Source organism: Leopardus geoffroyi, chromosome B2 (assembly GCF_018350155.1).
Source record: "Leopardus geoffroyi isolate Oge1 chromosome B2, O.geoffroyi_Oge1_pat1.0, whole genome shotgun sequence".
NCBI classification, from domain to species: Eukaryota; Metazoa; Chordata; class Mammalia; order Carnivora; family Felidae; genus Leopardus; species Leopardus geoffroyi.
In genome coordinates, this window is record NC_059332.1 from 137,954,407 (window position 1) to 137,973,608 (window position 19,202).

Here is a 19,202-nt window from a genome sequence, read left to right on the forward strand (position 1 = left end):
AAAAAAATGGGCAGAAAGAAATTTGGTTATACTTACATTCATTAATTGTAGTGATGGCTTCATGTGTGTATAGACATATGTCAAATATATGTATATACATACACACACACATTTATATACATATCAAAATGTCAAATTATACTTTGTTGTCTATTTTGTCAATTTTCCTCAATAAAGCTGCTTAAGTCACTGCTAATTTCATTGGAGGCTTTATTTTATTAGAGAAGACACACCCATAAACCCATTTAAGATAAATCCTCTACCTTAGGCTTCTGCAGAGATGGAAGGCAAAGGCCTTGAGGGTCTTTGAAGCTCTATTGAGAATCTGAGGCCCACCCTTAAATCTTTAGGACTTTCTGTCTGAGTTCAAACTCCTAGATTTCACCATATCCATAACTGAAACCAAAATATATTCAACTTTAGAATTAAGGAATAAAAAAATATTTATCTTTATCCTGGGCTCTTATTAGAACAAGTGTTCTGAATGCAGTCAAAGATAACATTTTTACTTTACAATGCAGTCTCCTATAGCTTCCTAATTTAGCTGTTTCTAAGATTAAAATGTTTATCAAAATAAAAGGTTCACATTATTTATTAAGCTTATGACAATTTTATTCATAACAGGTACAAAATTTACATTTAGATGTATATGTATACAAAAGAGATCTTTATTTTTTTACTTTGACATAAAAAATACAGAAATATTTACATTATGTACAAAAATATTAAAACATACAGACTTCACAAATAGGAAAAAGCAAGATTTCACAAAGGGTACTTTTTTGGGAAATGTACACACTGAAAAAGAGGTTAAAGAAAGATGACAAAACACTTAAATTAACAGACTCCAGAAGTTACTGCAATAGGAATTAATTTGGTAGGGCAAATAAAATGTCTCAAATGCTAATAGATGGTAAACAAGATATCTATTTAAGATTATCTAGGTAAAATTACATGGTCTTCCTTTACCATAAAATTGAATCAATTTTATTTTATCCCTGAATTACAAACATCAGATAGCCACTTTTCCTTTTTTCTTAAAATATTTAAATTTTCTGATTTATACTGATAATTTTAAACTTTTTCAAATTAAATTGTAAAATATTTTAAGTTGTATATTGTCTTTACTCAAGGGGAGAAAATCCCATGTACTACATTGATTTCAACACAAAATTGGAAATTACAATACATTTTACTTTTCTTAAATTAAAACCTAACATTTTCTAACTAACCTTCATAATCAGGTACAACTGATTGTGAACAAGAGATCACAATCGTCGTAAATTCTTCTTGCTTGTTTTGGTACCGGGCAGAGGACCTGTTTTATAATTGGCTTTTAGGGGTTTGCCATTTGAACATTCATTGGTGGTATGATAGTTACACAGACACCTTGTACAATAATCAAACCCACAGCCTTCTCGTTTGCAGATTGCCCGTTGTAAATAGCAATCATATTTTGCAGGTGAATTACAGCGAATACAGGCTTTGAGGCTTTCATTCTCTTTCAAAGTTTTGGCAACCTAGAAAGAAGAAAATCCATAAACAAATTTTAGTTAAGAATTGAATGTAATTTAGTTGGTAAAAACAAGAAGGGCATTTCTAAGGCTTCCCCAAAACATGAATAAAGGACCAATGTCACGCATAAGTCAATTCCTGCCTTTAAGGAGCTCACTGTTCAATGAGTGAGATAATATCACTTGTCAACTGGTCCAGTGGCTATTTCCTAATCCTACCTTTAAACATGTTCTTTTATTTCATGAATGCTACTTACATGTCAATGCCTGACTTAAATGTCACCTTTACTGTGAAGTCTTTCTAGTGTTACTAGGAGTTGGTTGCTCTTTCACTTCTAGCTTTTTAAAGGCACCTATCACATTATATGGCATTTATTTTTATGTAGCCATTTTCCATTCTAGATTACAAAGCTATGAAGGGTACCATGTTTTCTTATCCATGGATTACCTGATAGCAGATGCTCAATAACTGCTGTTTGAATCGTTACATGTTTTATTAGTCATTATATAACGAACACTTAGAAAATTAAACTTAACTATAATTTATACTTATTGACCAGCATGAAGGCAGTCAACATTTCAAAGATGCACTTAGGTGACGTTATAGTTTTTTAAATTAAGCTTGTCAAATTTTCCATGTGTTCAGTAGAACTTACAATACCTATTACCCAATGATTTGAAGGTACAATAGGAGGGCTTCAATTTCTGAAAGCTGGCCTTTTCCAGTTTAGTTCTGGTCCGTAGATATAAAAGGCAGCAATTGCAAAATGTAGTATTGAACAAGTTTGGTAAGAAATTTAAAAATCAAGGTTTCCTTAGCATTTCCAAATTAGATCTCAACATCACTGAGTGGTCATAAACAATGTCAAATGGTAGCTATTATTTTTTTGCATAGAAAGACATCTCTGTGTACTTTCCTAACTTGATTACTTGAGTTATAAATTGTTTCAGTTTCTAACATTTTTGAGACCAGAATGAAGGGGGACAGAAGATAACATCTCCATTAATAATTCCCTAGTAGTTCTACTTATGCTATAATTAAATTTAAAGTTCTCCATTTCTTACTCTAAATCCTTTTAACAATAAAGGCCCCATAAGTTTCTAGTTTATTGACAAACAAAAAATTACCTCAGAGAATTCATTGTGTCGACTGTAAGTAGAACCTTTCTGATCACCTGGATGGGATAACTTGGTTTGAGCATCTTTTTTGGGGTGAGCCTGGGCTGCTGATTTTTGAACAGAAGCTAAAGCGGTTCTGAACATAACATATTCTCTGGTTGAAGCATGTGGTGAAAACTTAATGTTCTTTTCCTAATTAAAAAAAATATTTTAATAGGACTTAAAAATATCCTCCTATATTCTTAACAATCAGGCATTTTTATTGTTTGTACATGTAAAAAAAGGGCAAATGAGAATGTAAAAGATTTATCCCTATACCCAATTTACCTGCATATGCTTAAATATAGCCACATACAACTATTCACACAGATAATACTGACAGAAACTGCAAACCAGAAATTGTGAGAAAGCACTAAATACTTAGAGTCTAAATAGCATTTAATACATGATGTATTTAATTTTTTTTAATGTTTATTTTTGAGTGAGAGAGCATGCGAGCTAGTGAGCAGGGGAGGGGAAGACAGAAGGGGAGATACAGAATCTGGAGCAGGCTCTAGGCTCTGAGTTGTCAGCACACAGCCTGATGACTCGGTGCTGGAACTCATGAACCGCGAGATCATGGCCTGAGCCAAGGTCAGACACTTGACCGACTGCGCCACCCAGGTACCCCAGATACATGATTTATAAAGTACTGATGCCAAAACAAAAAGTCATTGCTTTTATCATCAATAAATGACAATAGTCATGTTTAAGTATCACTTCAATGTCATGCATGGATTCAAAACAACCTTTTAGATTAGAAAACTTCTCATTAATACTAACCTTATCAATAAAGAAACTGAACTTGGAGAATTTAAGCAATACTTGTCTAAAGTTATACAGCTAGTAAGTAGCAGCACCAAAATTTAGACCCAAGTCTGCCAACTGCTAGGCCTGAAATTTCAATCATGTACAGATATTCTCAGAAATATCTTGAAATTTACCAAGTATTTTGGAAGGCAGATACATTCTCTTCTGCATTAAGAATGTTCAATATGTTGATAACTGAAAAAATACAAATGGCAATGAAAATTAGCTATATGGTCAACTCTCATTAGAGAACTGACCAATTTTCCCTTTTGTACTTTTGGACATTCCATTTCTAGAAAGAATCCAAGAAATAATGGCTTACGTGGAATTCCTTTCCCCTTGTCTTTGAATTTTGCTTAATGAGTTCTAGTGAAAAGCTGAAATGCCTTGTGAATGTAAAGGATTTCCAGATTACCTGTTATCTGTCCTATTTCCCCCATTTGTAAAGGTAAAGAGCACGAGCTTTTATATTTTAATGTAATGTTCTAAGATATTTTTAAAATGAAAACATCAACTGCAAAGACTTACATTAACTCTCTCTATTGCTTTGTTGTACAACTGCAATGCTCTCTTATCATCATCTAGGATCTTCTTCCAAGTTGTGCTCACTTTAGACACACTGGAAAAGTAAAAGGTTATAAAGGAAACAAGGCATCACAAAGAGGTAAGAGGAATGAACATACGACAGAAATACTAACAGTGCAAAAAAGAAATTTCTATTAGCAGTGCTTCTCAAACTTGGTTATACATTAGAATTGCCTACAGCACTTAAGATTTAAGGATGTCCCATGCCTAGGCATTTGGGTTTAACTGGCTTAAAATGGGGGCCAGAGTCCTGTTTTTAAAAGCTCCCTATCAAGTCATTCTAAGTACATCTGGGCTTAAGAACCATTGCAATCATTCCTTGATACTTCATTTTTTCACAATATCTGCAAACATCAAATAAGTAGCCCCTAGTATATATATATGACACTATGTTAGCTATTAGATATCAATAAAAGTTGTAGACAAATTTCAAAGTATTCTAGGACATACTGCTATTAGTAGACATCAATTTCAAAAATCCATTTTTGTTAACAAAGAAGCTGTGATGCCAATTATCCCTCAAGGTAGCCAACTATAAAAATTAATACTTCTATTTTGCTTTAGCTATTTTTCATAAAGACCAGTGATAAGTACCTCTAACAACTTTTCCAAAAATGCCAAAAACACACCTGTTTGAGTGGGATCTAATCCAATAGTCTATATTATAATTATCTTAATTCTGTCACCTCATCCTAACTCATATTTGGTAGAATGAGGAAGAAAGGGAAATATGAGGTTTCTAAGGAAACAGTCACAATCAGATCCACTTGTGGGTTTCCCTATTTTTATCACTGTCAAACCTAGGGGAGCCCTACATTAAAAATGGCCAAAAACATCAGGAACTATTTCATACTTTCAAGTGTGACAGAACTCATAAAGCCTACTGGACCCATACACCAGAACTAGGCTGTTGTTTTATAGTTAAGTAGCTTAAGTATTAGTAATTTTCAGAAACAAAAATCCCAATTTAACAAAAATAGTTTGCTAATAGTATAAATATGAAATTTGAAATAACTGGATTAAATGCTTACTTTAAAAATCTTCTTTCATCCTAGTGGCATACAAGTGGTCAAATACCAGCTATCAGGCAGTCATTACCTCAAACAACGTAAAAGACTTCCCTCTTATGTCTTTGTATGAGCTGGTAGTGCTGAGCCATCTTAACAAAAATGTTCAGTGGATTATACTAACGCTCAAAGCAACCATACTTACTTGATTAAGTCCATATCATTGAGCTGTGTTAAAATGTTTGCTAGGAGATGTCTGAGTCCCCTTCGAAAGAGTTCACTGAGAATATCTACATATTCTAGGCCCATTTTCCTTCCAATTATATTCTGCAGTCCAAAACTTCCACTGAATATAAATTCTTTCAGTTTCTCCCAATCTATTTTAGGATTTCGTTTGGCATTCTTTTTTAACGTCGAACAAACCATTTTGGCAAAGTGAAGAGCCGGCAGCAAGTTTTTGCTGGGATATTGCTCTGGGCTTTGCATCTGAAGCAGGCAGGACTGTGGACTGTCACTGAAATTTTCCAAGGGAAGGCTACTCTCTTCATGTTCATTGAAGCCACTTTGCTGGGAAAATGAAGTATAGCCACTGTCTTCATAAGGTCCACTGGTCTCTAGTTCTTCGATCTCATTTGAACTATCAAGGATTTGTTGCACATGCTGATTTTCCTTGTTATGAAAGAGCTTGTTTTCGTTTTCAGATTCAAGTTCTACAATCCTGGGGCTCACGATTGGTGACCCAATATCTGATAACCTCACATAGTCTTTAATGCAATCTTTATAAGAACCTTCCAAATATGCAGGAGTACAGGAACCTTGTCTTCCACTATCATCAGGCTTCACTAACTTAAGTCCAGAATGAATATGGTTATAGCTAAAATCACATTTCATTTTGACAGAAAGAGTGGAACTTTCTTCTTTACAACCTACAAGAAACAAAACAAAGCACTTACTAAATGACAAAATTTTCATACATTATCTACTTCTTATATTGGGATATACAGAGGTTTAATTACTTTGCATTCTCTCAGCACTATATACCTGTGAAAGAATCCAAGTTTAATTACTGAGATGTGACAGTGAATACTACTTAAATCTTTTAGTAAGTACATGTATCTTATTCTTAAAAGGGTACCTCGGAAGACTGCTAAAAGCAGTATAATTGTACAATTGTATAATTGTAATATTTGGCTTTTCGAGTCTGTTATCTGAGTAAAAAATACTGGAAAAGGGGACTATTTAATAAGTATCTGTGCTTATGGAACAAATAAGGAAATGTGATGCATCGAGTGGGGTCTGAAGTCAGAGAAATCCTTATAGTAATCACAAACACTTCTACAATCCCTGAACTTGAAATGGCATTAAAATCAGCTCTGACTTAAGCATAACCCATACCAATAACAGTAAATATGTTTAAGACCAATGGAGAGGGGAAGTGTGTAAGAATCAAAATAATTTTATATAAGAGTGAAACACTAGCAATTATTATAAGCCTTACAATAATTACTCAAGAAAGAACTAAAGTCAATAAATTTAAATACCCTTAAGTTAAAATCTCCTTGAAGTCCCAGAGCTCTCATCTCTTAAGTTTTATTTGGATCAGTGGTATGGGTGACAGTCTGATATATTTAAGGTGTTTGTCTGCCCTACTGGATAGTGAACTCATGCACAGGGACATCTCCCTTTATCTTGACTAGTATGTGCTAGAGACTGCAATCTTCAATTATTGAATGAAGATTTCTCATAACTAATTAACCAAAGAGTCAGAAGAATTAATAGTTCAGCTACCAATCAGAAGATGTGGTAAATAAGAGTGACACTATAATTGGTGTAAGACAAGATATAAGAATGTGAGGGTGGTAGGGAACCAGGTGTGCATTACTGTTCAGCTGTCTTAAATAACTGGAGAAGATAATGTCCTTGTTATTTATAAGTAGCATAAGAGGGAAAAACAACAAATTATGATACTATTAACAAACTATGCAATTAGTTCAACTAATTGTTCAACTAAAATCAACTAAGCTACAAATGAACAGGCAGCACTTAATATCTTTACATCAGCATTTCTCAATCTCTGCATTACTAACATTTTGGATTGGATAGTTCTGTTGTCGGGGGCTGCCCTCTACATTTTAGGATGTTTAGCAGGCTTTACCCATTTGATGTCATTAGCAGCCTCTACTCCCTGTGGCACAATAAAAAATGTCTCCAATCACCAGTTGCTGACAAATATTGGGTGGGGAGAGGCAGTGGGGTCAAAATGTCTGACTTCTCAGTTGAGAACTACTGCTTTAAAGGATAGCTAGGATTCTGTCAGGCAGTAGAGGCTGGAGAAAGCATTCACTGAAGGTAATGTGAACAAAAGTACAATTCTGGGAAGGAATACAGTAGATTGATTCAGGAACATTACTTGACATTATTGAAGGCTGAGTATATGAATAGTATATGCTTCAAATGTATTCTACGCCTACTATTACCCCTGCAAGCCAATCATAGGTAGGTAACAATCTATCTTTTAAGTGTATGTACCAGTCAGATTGTTTAGTCTGTACTAAGTATTGGTAATCTGTCCAGGTTAAATTTTACAGTTTTTATTTAGAGCAAAACCTTTAAGTACTAAAAGAACACCTGTAGGGAGGTAGTCTCTTGAAATTCCCAATGTTTAACACAGTGAAGGACACACAGTATATACTTCAGAACACCACTAAAACTTGGACTAGCCCTAAAAACTCATTTCAAACTAAGTTCAAGTATACAAAAAGCAAATAAAGAATAAATAACATTTGCTAACACCAACATTAATCATAATGCTAGAGGGGCGCCTGGGTGGCGCAGTCGGTTAAGCGTCCGACTTCAGCCAGGTCACGATCTCGCTGTCTGTGAGTTCGAGCCCCGCATCAGGCTCTGGGCTGATGGCTCAGAGCCTGGAGCCTGTTTCCGATTCTGTGTCTCCCTCTCTCTCTGCCCCTCCCCCGTTCATGCTCTGTCTCTCTCTGTCCCAAAAATAAATAAACGTTGAAAAAAAAAAAAATCATGCTAGAAAAAATTGAGGGGTTCTCTTTCACCTGGAAGATTAAAATATTCCAAGACAGATTGTTTTAATTTTTGCCTCAAGAATGAAGTATGATTTACATACGACCACATTTTATCTGAGGGCAAAGACACCTACAAAGACAAACCTTTTATTTTGTTTAGCTGCCTAAAAGGAAGAGGCCTGAAAAACGTACTTCAGAAACTCTTAATTCTTTTCAAAAGCATTCTTCCTCTGTTCATTTTAGTTACCAGAGTTGTTACTGAAATATCCCATAGAACCCTTCATTCAACACCACTGTTTGAACATGAAGTTCTTTAAAATTTAGAGCTAATGATGATTCACTCATCTTCTAATTGTTTTAATTTTTTTTTAAGTTTATTTACTTGAGAGAGAAGAGAGAATCCCAAGCAGGCTGCAAGCTATCAGCGCAGAGCCCGATGTGGGGCTACATGGGGCTAAAACGCACAAACTGTGAGATCATGACCTGAGCCAAAACAAAGAGCCAGATGCTCAAGCGACTGAGACACCCAGGCACTCCAATTGTTTTTTTTTTTTTTTTTCAAGCGTTTATTTATTTTTGGGACAGAGAGAGACAGAGCATGAACGGGGGAGTGGCAGAGAGAGAGGGAGACACAGAATCGGAAACAGGCTCCAGGCTCTGAGCCATCAGCCCAGAGCCTGACGCGGGGCTCGAACTCACGGACCGCGAGATCATGACCTGGCTGAAGTCGGACGCTTAACCGACTGCGCCACCCAGGCGCCCCTCCAATTGTTTTTAAATGCTTATTTACTTTTGAGAGAGCCCAAGTGGTGTAAGGGAAGAGAGAGACAGAGACAGAGAATCCAAAGCAGGCTCTGCGCTGTCAGCACAAAGCTGGACACAGGACTTGAACTCAGGAACCATGAGATCATGATCTAAGCCAAAGTCTCAGGCTCAACTGACTGAGCCACCCAGGTACCCCCAAGCATCTTATAGTTGTTTAGAAGTTTACAATTCCAATTTGTTTTCAAACATTCAATCTTCACAAGCTTCTGATGTAGGGTGAAGAGGTTATTATCTTAGTTTTACAAATAAGGACAACTGAAGCTCAGCTAAGTAGCTTGCCCACAATTTCACAGGTAGTTAAGAGAGACAGATTACCCTTCCTGACTATAAATTTAGCGTTCATTCCATTACCTTATCCTGGAAAGTGAGATAAAAGTGTGTGTATATAAATAAAGTATACATATAGGCTCATAGACTTTGGGTTATAATCCAATACTACATTAGGTTATTGCTCAAATTGTTTCAGCTTTCACCACTATATAAGTTCATACCCACTTGAAATACTTCCATTATTTTGTTTTTGGAGCATTTCTTACTTTCTGGCACAAGATGCTCCAGGCTCATCTTCTATTTCCCCTGTTCCAGCCATAGAATCACTTGTTTCTCCATGGAACTCTAGTTCCTTTCATTGGTTCCAAAATCTGGATGCTGGTTGTAGGTTTAGTTTTAAAATGTGAAATTATATAATATACTGTAAGGTTGGGAGACTAGAATGGCCTGTACAATTTTAGGGCAGACCGGATCTTATTCATTGTGTAATAAAGAGCACTGAGGGGTTCTGAGTTCAGATATCTGGTTTACATTGTCAAAAGACTTGCAGCTGTAGAGAATGGACTGTAAGAAGGTACAAGCGGAAAGAGAAAAGCTAGTTAGAAGTGTAGATCACAGGAGTCCAGGCAGTTTGGATAACTGATACTGGGATGACTGCAGTGGAAATGAAGATAATTGGGTGGATGTGAGATGTATGTAGGAGAATAAAGTCAACAGAAATTGTGGATGCTTTGGATGTGAATGAAGGAAAGTGGAGTAAAAAAGTACCCTGGGGTTTAAGTCTTGAGCATCTAAGCTATAAAGTATCATTTGCTGAATTGGTGAAAAGGGAGGCAGTTAACTTCTAAAGCCTCTGTATTCTCATCTATAATATGGGGTTAAGAATGCAAAACTGGACTACATGTATGGCAGAGTCCCATCACATATGGTATTCTTATCACATTTTTAAGCCAAATCCCTTTGTAATCCTTTTATTGCAAATCATGAATGTTTTAAAAGTAGCAAAATACGATTCCACACTATGTATTACAGATTACATACTTTTCCTAGGAATCAGATCCATCTTCAAGTAAAAATACTTGCTCAGCCTTGACTAGATTTGTGACATTTCATTTTTTTCTAAAATGGAGGTACTAATATCTGCCTCATGTCGTTGAAGACTCGATATACTGCATTTTTTAAACATCATTTACTCACTCACTGTCCAATCGTGCAAAGGTGGTATTGTAGTTAACTGTAAAAAGTTTGACCTTCCGTTTTAACTTTCTAAGGCAGAAGTGACACTCCATACGAAAATACCATAAATAGGCTACAATGCTTAAAAAGTTTTACAACTATCCCAACGTTAAATGATTAAGTTCTACAATCCCAATACCTAGAAAATAATCACACGTGCGCGATGTTAAGCATGGCTATTCCTTAAGAATCTGAGACCCCCAAGGCTTGCAGCCACAAACGGGGAATCAGCCATAATCTCTAAAAGAAAATTTTAGAAAAGCCTGCCTTCAAAAATACTTGGCTGCATTAAATTTTTAATCTCATTTTCTCAAATCTGTAAACAGGAGATCAAACTCTTGGAGACGGCAAATATTCTGAGGAGCCAAGTGATAATACCAAGCAAACTGGAAGTAATAAAAAAACACTTCTTAAAGCCATCAAGCTTCAGAAGTTCACAGGGAGACGGAGGAGGGAGGATCTAGAAATAGACCTAACCCTGTTAAAAGCCAGGTATTATTTTTTCTTCCAGTCTTCTAAGTTCCTTTTCTAATGAAAGCGGCATCTTGCAGCGATTGCCCAATCCCACAAAGTCGAACCAATTAAAAAAAAAAAAATTGGGGGTAATTTCTGAGGCAAAAATACATGCCTTTGGATCTCTTTTCAGATAGCCACAAAGAGGGTAAAAATAACCGTTCGAGGGCCTTCCACTCTATCCGAATTTTGGAATAAGGGGCTATCCAGGGTTTCAGGAGCGCAGGAAAAAAAAGAAAAAATAACCAATTCTTCCTTTCTCAGGTAATCAGGTACCGGAGGGCAAATTCACGGTTTTGCAGTAAAAAGTGCTTCCCGCCCGGACCCCAGCCAGGCCTGGGGAACGGGTTACCGGGCAGAGGGGAAAACCGAGACAAAAAGAAAAAGGTTTTGTTCGGACGTCCCGGTACAGCCCGGCCCGGCGAGGGGGTCCCTCCATTTGGCGGGAGCGGGCAGGGGGGAAGCCCAGGCGAAGCCTTGGGGGGTCGGGGAGGTGTCCCCTCAGGGCGCGGGCCGTGCGGAGGCGGGAGATAAGCCAGCAGGATCTCCCGCGCCCGCCAGCAAGGGTGAGGCGGCGAAAATCCGGGGCACTGGACTGCGGCCCCGAGGCTGCGGGCTGAATACGGAAAAGGGGCGCAGGAAGTGGGGCTGAGGCGCCCGGCCAGACCCCGGGGGCCGCCGGCTCACGAGCCCTGTCAGAGCCCCCGGGCCCCGGGGTGGGGGAGGGGAGGGGCATTTGGCGCCTCTTCATGCCGGGTGGGGACGAGGATAGGTAGATCCTGCAAGAGGAGAAGGGCGCCCTCAAAGGCCGAGACCTTCACCTCTCTGGGTGCTGGCGTCCAGAAGGCGGGACGCGGGCCCGCCACCCGCCTCGGCACATCTGGCCTCCCCTCCCCGAGCCCCAGGCTTCTTTCCCCGGGGCCGCAGGAACCGCCGCCGCCGCCCGGCCGGGCCCGGCCCGGCGTGAGGCGCACGCTCGGACTCGGGAGGGTGTCGGGTTCGGAAGCAGCCGCCCCCCTAACCCCGCATACCCTTCCTGGAAGGCGGGCTCCCGCACCCTCTCCTCACACTCACTGTCTGAGGGCCGAGGGCGCCCGGCGGCTGTCAGGTCGCTGTAGCTGCAGCGGCAGGAGCTGGAGGGGGGCCGTGGAGAGCAGCGGCAGGGGCGCTGGCTCATGCCAGTGGAAGTCGGGGGCCTGCCTCAGGTGAGGGAACAGCTGCCGCAGGAGAGGACCAGGCCGTCCGCTTCACAGAGCTGTATCTCCTAAAAGGCGCCAGCTGGTACTTTTAAAATCTTTGAATTTGGTGCCCAAATCCGTACGGCCCAATGGGGTGCGTTGCTCGCACGCGCGCTCCAATAGGAAGGCGGTGGGAGGGGGCGCCCTCACCCATGCCCAATTAGAGGCGGCAGAGGCGGGGCCGAGCTCCGAGGCCCAACCTTCCTCCTTCCAGCAGGCTCCGCGCGTCCGGAAAGATGCTCCCGCAGGGGACGGGCTTGGGGGCGGGGCCTCTGAGCGCGGGGAGGCCCCGGCCCGGCCGCACGTGGAGGTAGCCTACCACGCATGCGTGCACTCGCCACGCTTCCTTCCGTCTTGCGAGTGGGTGTTCTCCGAGTCCTAATTTCATCCTGAAGGCAGCTCCGGCTTCTGTCCGAAGATTTCCCATGGTTATATAGCGTGGCCGACTTTCTTCGAGCAGCACACAAGTGGGTGTTTGGTGAGCGGCGACTCCGGTCGTCCGGGAATCCAGACTTTCCGGAAGACAAGCCCTGCCCCCAGCCCTCCGTAGCCGCTTAGCCCGCCTCTCTAGGATTTAGGCGCGCTCCTCTCTCCCTCTCACTTTCGCCCCTCCCTCTGCCCTCAGCGTTTGCGCAGGCGCCTTTGGCGGGCGGTAGCTGCAGAGTTGGCGGGTTGGCGCCTGCGCGATTCTCTCAGGCGCAGGGGCGGGCCGCGGTGGCGCGCGCACCGTGGGTCTCGCACCTGCCCTGGCTGAAGACCTGGGGCTGCGTGTCCTCGTGGCCTTCCCCCGGTGGGACAGTCGCTTCTTTCTTGTAAGCGTATTTATTTGTCTTTTCAACCAGAGTTCTCCAGCCACCGCTACTTTGTACGGACGTTAAGTTTATTAGCATTGTATCTACGCTTTCCTGGGTTTTTGTTTATTTACTTCAGGGGCCAAGCGCGAGAGACAGCAGTCCTGCTCCAAAAATAAATGTTTATAAAACGTCTTGCCGTGAGAGCTTCAGTCCCCACACTCTAGGGCTGGAAGCCTCGGGCCAAGGGAATGATTTTCTAGTGATGTCAGGAATGGGTCGAAGTATTTATTAAGCTTTCGTTGACAACTGGCACCACAGTATTAGCCCTGCTGAACTTTTCAGCCCGAGTGTGCATTTAACTGGTGACAGTGCGTGCCTTGCCGTTAGCCTTTTGGCCACAGCGCAGTGAAGCTACAGGGTGTAAGCTCCAAAAGTCCAATTCCTTGTCTTCTGGTTCTTCTGGGTTCTCCCTCTTGCTTTTCTGCAGCTTTAGAGAGAGTTAATACTCGATTTACGGTAATCGCTTAGTTATATCGGTGGCAAGTCCTAGTGAGGCAGGGCGGGGACTGGGGTGAATTTTGCACATGCTGGTTGGATCCCGTCGTTATGCATAATTATGATAGTTCGTCATGGTGTTTTACATTACTTTTCATCTTTAAGAATGTTGCTTTAAATTCATATTTTTCTGGATTGCTGGCATTTGGGCGTTCTCTTAAATTTTGCATCTGAGTGATGTGTCCCTCTCGCCTGCCTTAGTCCCGTCTTGGAGCTAGGTCCTGGAGATACATGGTTGGAAAAACAAAAGCCCTGATTTTTAAGTTTTCATGCTAATGGGAAAGAAACTGACAGTTAACAATTGTAGTTCAGGAAAGAGCAATATAAAACTAGATTATGGGGCAGGGAGTGGGCAGTAGGGTCATAGATTAATGACTCTGGGTGGTCAAGAGGGTTTGGGAGGCTTTGGACCAAGATCTGTTGGGTAGGCAGTGCAAAGATCGGCTTAATAAGCAGAGGGTAGAGATGGAAAGTGCGTGGCTTGTTCCAAGGAGATAAGGATGTCTAGAGCACATTGAGCAAGTGCTGGAGGAGATTAGGTCGGAGAGGTGGCAGCCAGATCCTGTAGGATTTTGTAGGTTTACATGTGGACTTTAGAGTTTCTTCCGATTGCAGTGGTAGTTGTTGGAGGGATTTCAGCAGGGGAGTGAGTAATTTGTTGAATGGATGTTAAAACTATAGTAGCTTTTTGTCTTCTAGGCATTTTGTAAATGTTAGTCTTTAATTCTCACAATAACCTTGGCACTATATAGTTTTTCGGAAGTGGAAGTTAATTCTCAGAGAACTACACAGCTCATAAGCAAAAATTCCAATCCTGTTCTTTTTCTGTCTTCTTTCAATGTTTATTTTTCAGAAGGCACAAGTGGAGCAGGGGTAGAGAGAAGGGGATAGAGAATCAGAAGTGGACTCTTGGCCGACAACAGCTAGCCCGATGAGTTTGAACTCATGAACCGTGAGATCATGACCTGAGCCGAAGTCAGACCCTCAACCAGCTGAACCACTGAGGTGCCCCTGCAATCCTGTTCTGCTGGATAAGTCCTTGTACTTTACTCCTTTGCTGGGTAGGCCTGATTTTATAGTACATTTTCACATTACTTCCCCATTTGACCTTTGAGATCTTTACTCCTCTTTTATTTTCAGATGTGGACAAATGTATGAAATTTGAGGGAAGAAAGGGTTTTCATTAAACTAATTGAGCACCTGTACTATATTGGACCTTAACTACTGTTTAAAAGGTATTCTCCAGCAGTTATTGATCTTTTCAGAAAAAGGCTAAGATCTATTATTAGGAAAATTAAAATTACTGTAGCAATAAAAAGCAATATACATAGCTAAGCATATTTTATTGTATACTGTAATAGTTTATCACATTCTTTCTCAGCCTATTATTTAATGTTGATTTTAACTATTAGACTACTACTGAAATATTGATTATTTTGAAATATTTTTAACTGACAAATAATTTGTTCAGTAGGTTCATGAGCATCTGTTAATTTCATTTTTAGTGAGAAACTTAGGAAAGGCCATTTTGAATTTTACTAGATATCAACAGATGTATGTATCTCTTTCTTCCTGCACTTCAATTTCAGAATTATTGAGGTTTTAGGTACAAAATGAAGCATAGAGAGAGTTGCCCTCTTTCAGCAAATTTTTTTTTTTTTAAGTTTATTTGAGAGAGAGCATGTGCATGCACATGGGGGAGGAACAGAGAGAGGGAGAGAGAGAGAGAGAGAGAGACAATATGAATCCCAAGCAGGCTGCACACTGTCAGCACAGAGCCCAGTGTGGGGCTCGAACTCAAGAACCATTAGATCATGACCTGAGCTGAAGCTTAACCAACTGAGCCACTGAGGTGCCCCTCAGCAAATTCTTATTTGCAGACCAAAACATGCAAGATATTATGGAGTATCTGGAAATAATTGGGACATGGTACCTGCCCTTGTTCTTCTTATCTGGGCCTGCCACCTAATAGACATAACAGATGCTCAGTAAATGATTAAAAGCATCATGAGCATGGAGGGAAGGAGATAAGGTGTATAAGATATAGCTATAATGCAACACTGGATAAGTCAGATACATCTGGTTACACTGAGAATTTTTAGAGGACAGAGAATTTACTTTTATATACTAGGATAGGGAATAATCTGTTAGACAGGTTTCTCAACCTCAGCACTGTTTACTTTTTGGCCCAGGTACTTATTTCTTGGGGGCTGTCCTGTGCACTGTAGCATCTTTAGCCTCCAAATATTGCCAAATGTCCCCTATGGGCAAGCTTGCCTCTAGATGAAAAACCACTGCTGCTGGGGATGTCTTTTGAAGGACTGGGGAGGAGGGTGGCCTGGCATAAAGAACATGATGGGGGAAAACTTAAATGCAAGTGCAGTTATCAGAAGAACTGAATTTGATGTGACCTAATGGGGGTAGTGAGTAAAACAGGCCAATATGAAATAACGCTGGATGTGGATATGGATGTATTGTATGCACACTTAAGACACGGAGTTTTATTTGGAAGGCAGTAGGAACTTACTAAGTTCCTACTTAATAAGCAAAAGCAGTGCATTTGAGCCAAAGAGTGACAAAATCAGAGCCTTGTTTTTTAGGAAGATGAATCTGGCTGTTGTGTTACCCGAACTAGAGAGCAGCTAGGATGGAGGGAGAAGTCAGGGGACCTTAAAAGTAGTCCAGGAGAAAAGTAATTGTGGGCAAGAGCAGTGGTAATAGAATCCGTGAGGATTAGAGTGTTGAGGAGAGTAGGATTTAGCAATGAAGTGTATGTGAGGAAGAGGAATCAAAGATGACTACATTTTAAATTTGAGAGAGAGGGAAATTGGTAGTGCCATTAAAAAAACTGAGAAATGGGTTATGGAGGAATATGACGTTGAATTTTAAACATAGTGATTGGTTATGCATCTTCAAAATTGCTATTACAGCCGAGTAAGTTTTGATTAACTGCTGTTCTAGGCCACTCTGAAATTGTTTTTTTCTGAATAACACACCAGATTTCTGGACAAATATTTTCGCTATAACTGCCTTTTACACACCTGTTTAGTGCCTGTTGTAGCATAATGTTTGGTCCTGAGGAGACAAGAATGAAGAAAACACATTTTTGTCCATTCATGAGACAATGTGAGAGGTCTAGCAACACACGCTTATTCTAGTCCCTGACCCACTCTTTCCCGTTTCCTTATTAAACACACAGTCCTGAGACTGGTATTACCTTGCCATAAATGTTGTCATCCTGGTATGGTAAAGTACTGTGGAATTGCCAATGAAGGGCAGTTAATTCTGCCTAGAGGCTAAGGTGCCCTTTAGGTTGGATTTCGAAATCTTTCTGCTGAGGTAAGCCAAGAGTCTGTTCCAGGTGGAGAGCACAGCACATGCAAAGGGAGTGGGAGCAACAAAATGCATGGTTTACAGTGAAGATAGCTGTATAGATGCATTGTTTATACGAACAGCTACAGATTTGGAAGCCCTTAAATATTAGACTTAGGGTTCCAGTTGGCCTCATGCCATGACTGTTGCTCTACCCTGATCCTTCCCTGGGTTCCAAAAATTACATTTGTTATTCTGGTGGTAGCTATATTAGTGAGTGAAGTGGAAGCCAGTGTCCATTCATACCAGAATTTGTCAATTAATCTGCATGTGTTTATAATACACCTACTGATGCATGTGTTAAACTTAACATTGTTAGAATTACCTAGGTATTATGATTTCTTCTCTAACCAACCAACCGTGATGTTCTAATGGACAGGAAGTTTAAAAATTGATCAAAAGTTCTTTTCCACCTTCATTAATACAGCTATCAGACCTTTTCCCATGGGGCAGGGAGTGAGGAAGTGGAGTGGGTTGGGGGGGTGCGGATAACTAAACTTTTAAGAGCTTCTCTCGTTTACAGAATGAAATTCAATAGTCAAGACTCTTCACAATCTCAGTCCAACTTTTCTAATTATCGCCTATTAGAAGAGGTAAAGAGAAATTAAGTAATAATATGTTGTAATATTCAGTTAACAAAGATATATCCCTTTCATTCAAAAAGGAAACCCGAAAGACCTAAAAGACACAAACTGGGAAACACATCTTACATGGACCTTATGCAGGATTGCCTGTGGTCTAATTAACAAGTCTTGGTGTATTCTTGAGTTGCATAGGTCATGGAAAGCTGTTTTCATCAAATGTGCTTGTGAAGGTAGAGTGTCCTTCATGAACAGAATGTTACAAGGGAAATTCAAATTCTCTGATGTATTTGATAACCTTTGGCCAGTTTTAAAATTAATACCTGTCTTTACTGAGTTTTCTCAGTAAATAGTAAACCTGCTATTTCTTAAAGAATAAGGTGAAACAAATTACTCTGAAGGTTAGTACAAGCTAGGGCTCTAGAGGAAATTTGGCTAATACAGGTTGACTTAAGAAAGAGGAAACACATTACCTCACAATGATATACTTTTAAATTTGTGTAGAACATATGCTTATAAGAATTTAGATTACTGTAGGTTCAACAAATAGAGAAAAGCATGCAGTTTGGGAATTAATGGAATGGCTTCTAATTCTTTAACCCTTTCATCACATAACCTTAATAATTAAGTCATTTTATTTCTCTAGAAATTCTACTTTGTTGTAACTACTATAAAATTAACATTATCTACTAGATAGAGCTATTCTCATAATTGTAGTCCTTAGTTAATTTCATGTTTTCAAAAACTAGAATCAGCATTTCCAGCCTTTCTCTCCTTATGGGTAACTGACCTTTCCTGTAATTCTTTCCCCTCCCCTACTCTCCCTTCCGCTCCTTGTAGTTAAACACATTGAATTTACTACTCTTCCTTGCAGTAAGGAGCACATACACCATGGAAGAACCATGGGCATGTCTCCTGTTTTTTTTTTTTTTTTTAATATTTATTTTTCAGGGAGAGAGTGAGCATGTGCACACAAGAGAGAGGGAGGGAGACAAAGAATCTGAAGCAGGCTCCAGGCTCCACACTGTTAGCACAGAGCCCGACACACAGAGCTTGAACCCACGAACTGTGGGATCATGACCTGAGCTGAAGTCAGATGCTTAACCGACTGAGTCACTCAGGTGCCCCTCCTGTTTGTTTGTTTCTTTTTTTTAACATTTACTTATATTTGAGACAGAGAAAGAGCATGAGCTGGGGAGGGGTAGAGAGAGGGGGAGATACAGAATCTGAACTGTCAGCACAGAGCCTGATGTGGGGCTCGAACCTGCGAACTGTGAGATAATGACCTGAGCCGAAGTGAGACGCTTAACCGACCGAGCCACCCAGGCACCCCTCGTATTTCTTTATCAAGCACAGTAAGCACTTTTTAATCTCTGTTGCCCTCAACACCAAGAGGTCTTTCACAGCTGTGTAGCCTCAAGCAGACATTCCCAGGCTTTCTTCCCTTTTAGACCCCAATTCCCTGGAGTCTGTCTTCTCAGAAAAGAGCTGATCATAACCAGGACTCCTATGGAAAATAAGAGCCACTAAACTTCTTTTAAATCTTATGATGAAAAAATACTGATAAAGATTCTACTGATTTAGGGACACCTGGGTGGCTCAGTCGGTTGAGCATTGGACTGTTTGGCTCACATCATGATCTCGTGGTTCTTGAAATCGAGCCTCGAGAGTCAGGCTGACAGCACGGAGCCTGCTTGGGATTCTCCCTC

General features: G+C 40.3%; 1 protein-coding gene and 1 long non-coding RNA gene across 8 annotated transcripts in view; one reads left to right on the forward strand and one right to left on the reverse strand.

The window, feature by feature from the left end:
- Nucleotides 1-650: 650 nt before the first annotated feature.
- FBXO5 (F-box protein 5) lies at nucleotides 651-12,533 on the reverse strand. 2 transcript variants are annotated; one of them, XM_045500078.1, is made up of 5 exons: nucleotides 12,028-12,533; nucleotides 5,280-6,000; nucleotides 4,011-4,101; nucleotides 2,643-2,825; nucleotides 651-1,520 (listed from the first exon to the last, which is right to left on the reverse strand). In XM_045500078.1, the coding sequence occupies exons 1-5, from the start codon at nucleotides 12,128-12,130 to the stop codon at nucleotides 1,269-1,271; spliced, it is 1,350 nt and encodes a 449-aa protein (XP_045356034.1). In that variant the 5' UTR covers nucleotides 12,131-12,533; the 3' UTR covers nucleotides 651-1,268. The 2 variants fall into 2 exon arrangements, with proteins under 2 accessions (XP_045356034.1, XP_045356035.1); XM_045500079.1 differs by having other exon boundaries at nucleotides 11,985-12,063.
- Nucleotides 12,534-12,543: 10 nt separating this feature from the next.
- The window catches only part of LOC123609192, a 119,002-nt gene continuing 112,343 nt past the window's right edge, over nucleotides 12,544-19,202 (forward strand). For 3 of the 6 annotated variants that reach the window (XR_006717662.1, XR_006717663.1, XR_006717664.1), the window contains exons 1-2: nucleotides 12,877-13,003; nucleotides 14,394-14,601. This is a non-coding gene — a long non-coding RNA (uncharacterized LOC123609192). Of the gene's footprint in view, nucleotides 12,659-12,874; nucleotides 13,004-14,393; nucleotides 14,602-19,202 lie in introns of those variants that run through there. The other 3 variants (XR_006717659.1, XR_006717661.1, XR_006717660.1) reach the window with 3 other exon arrangements.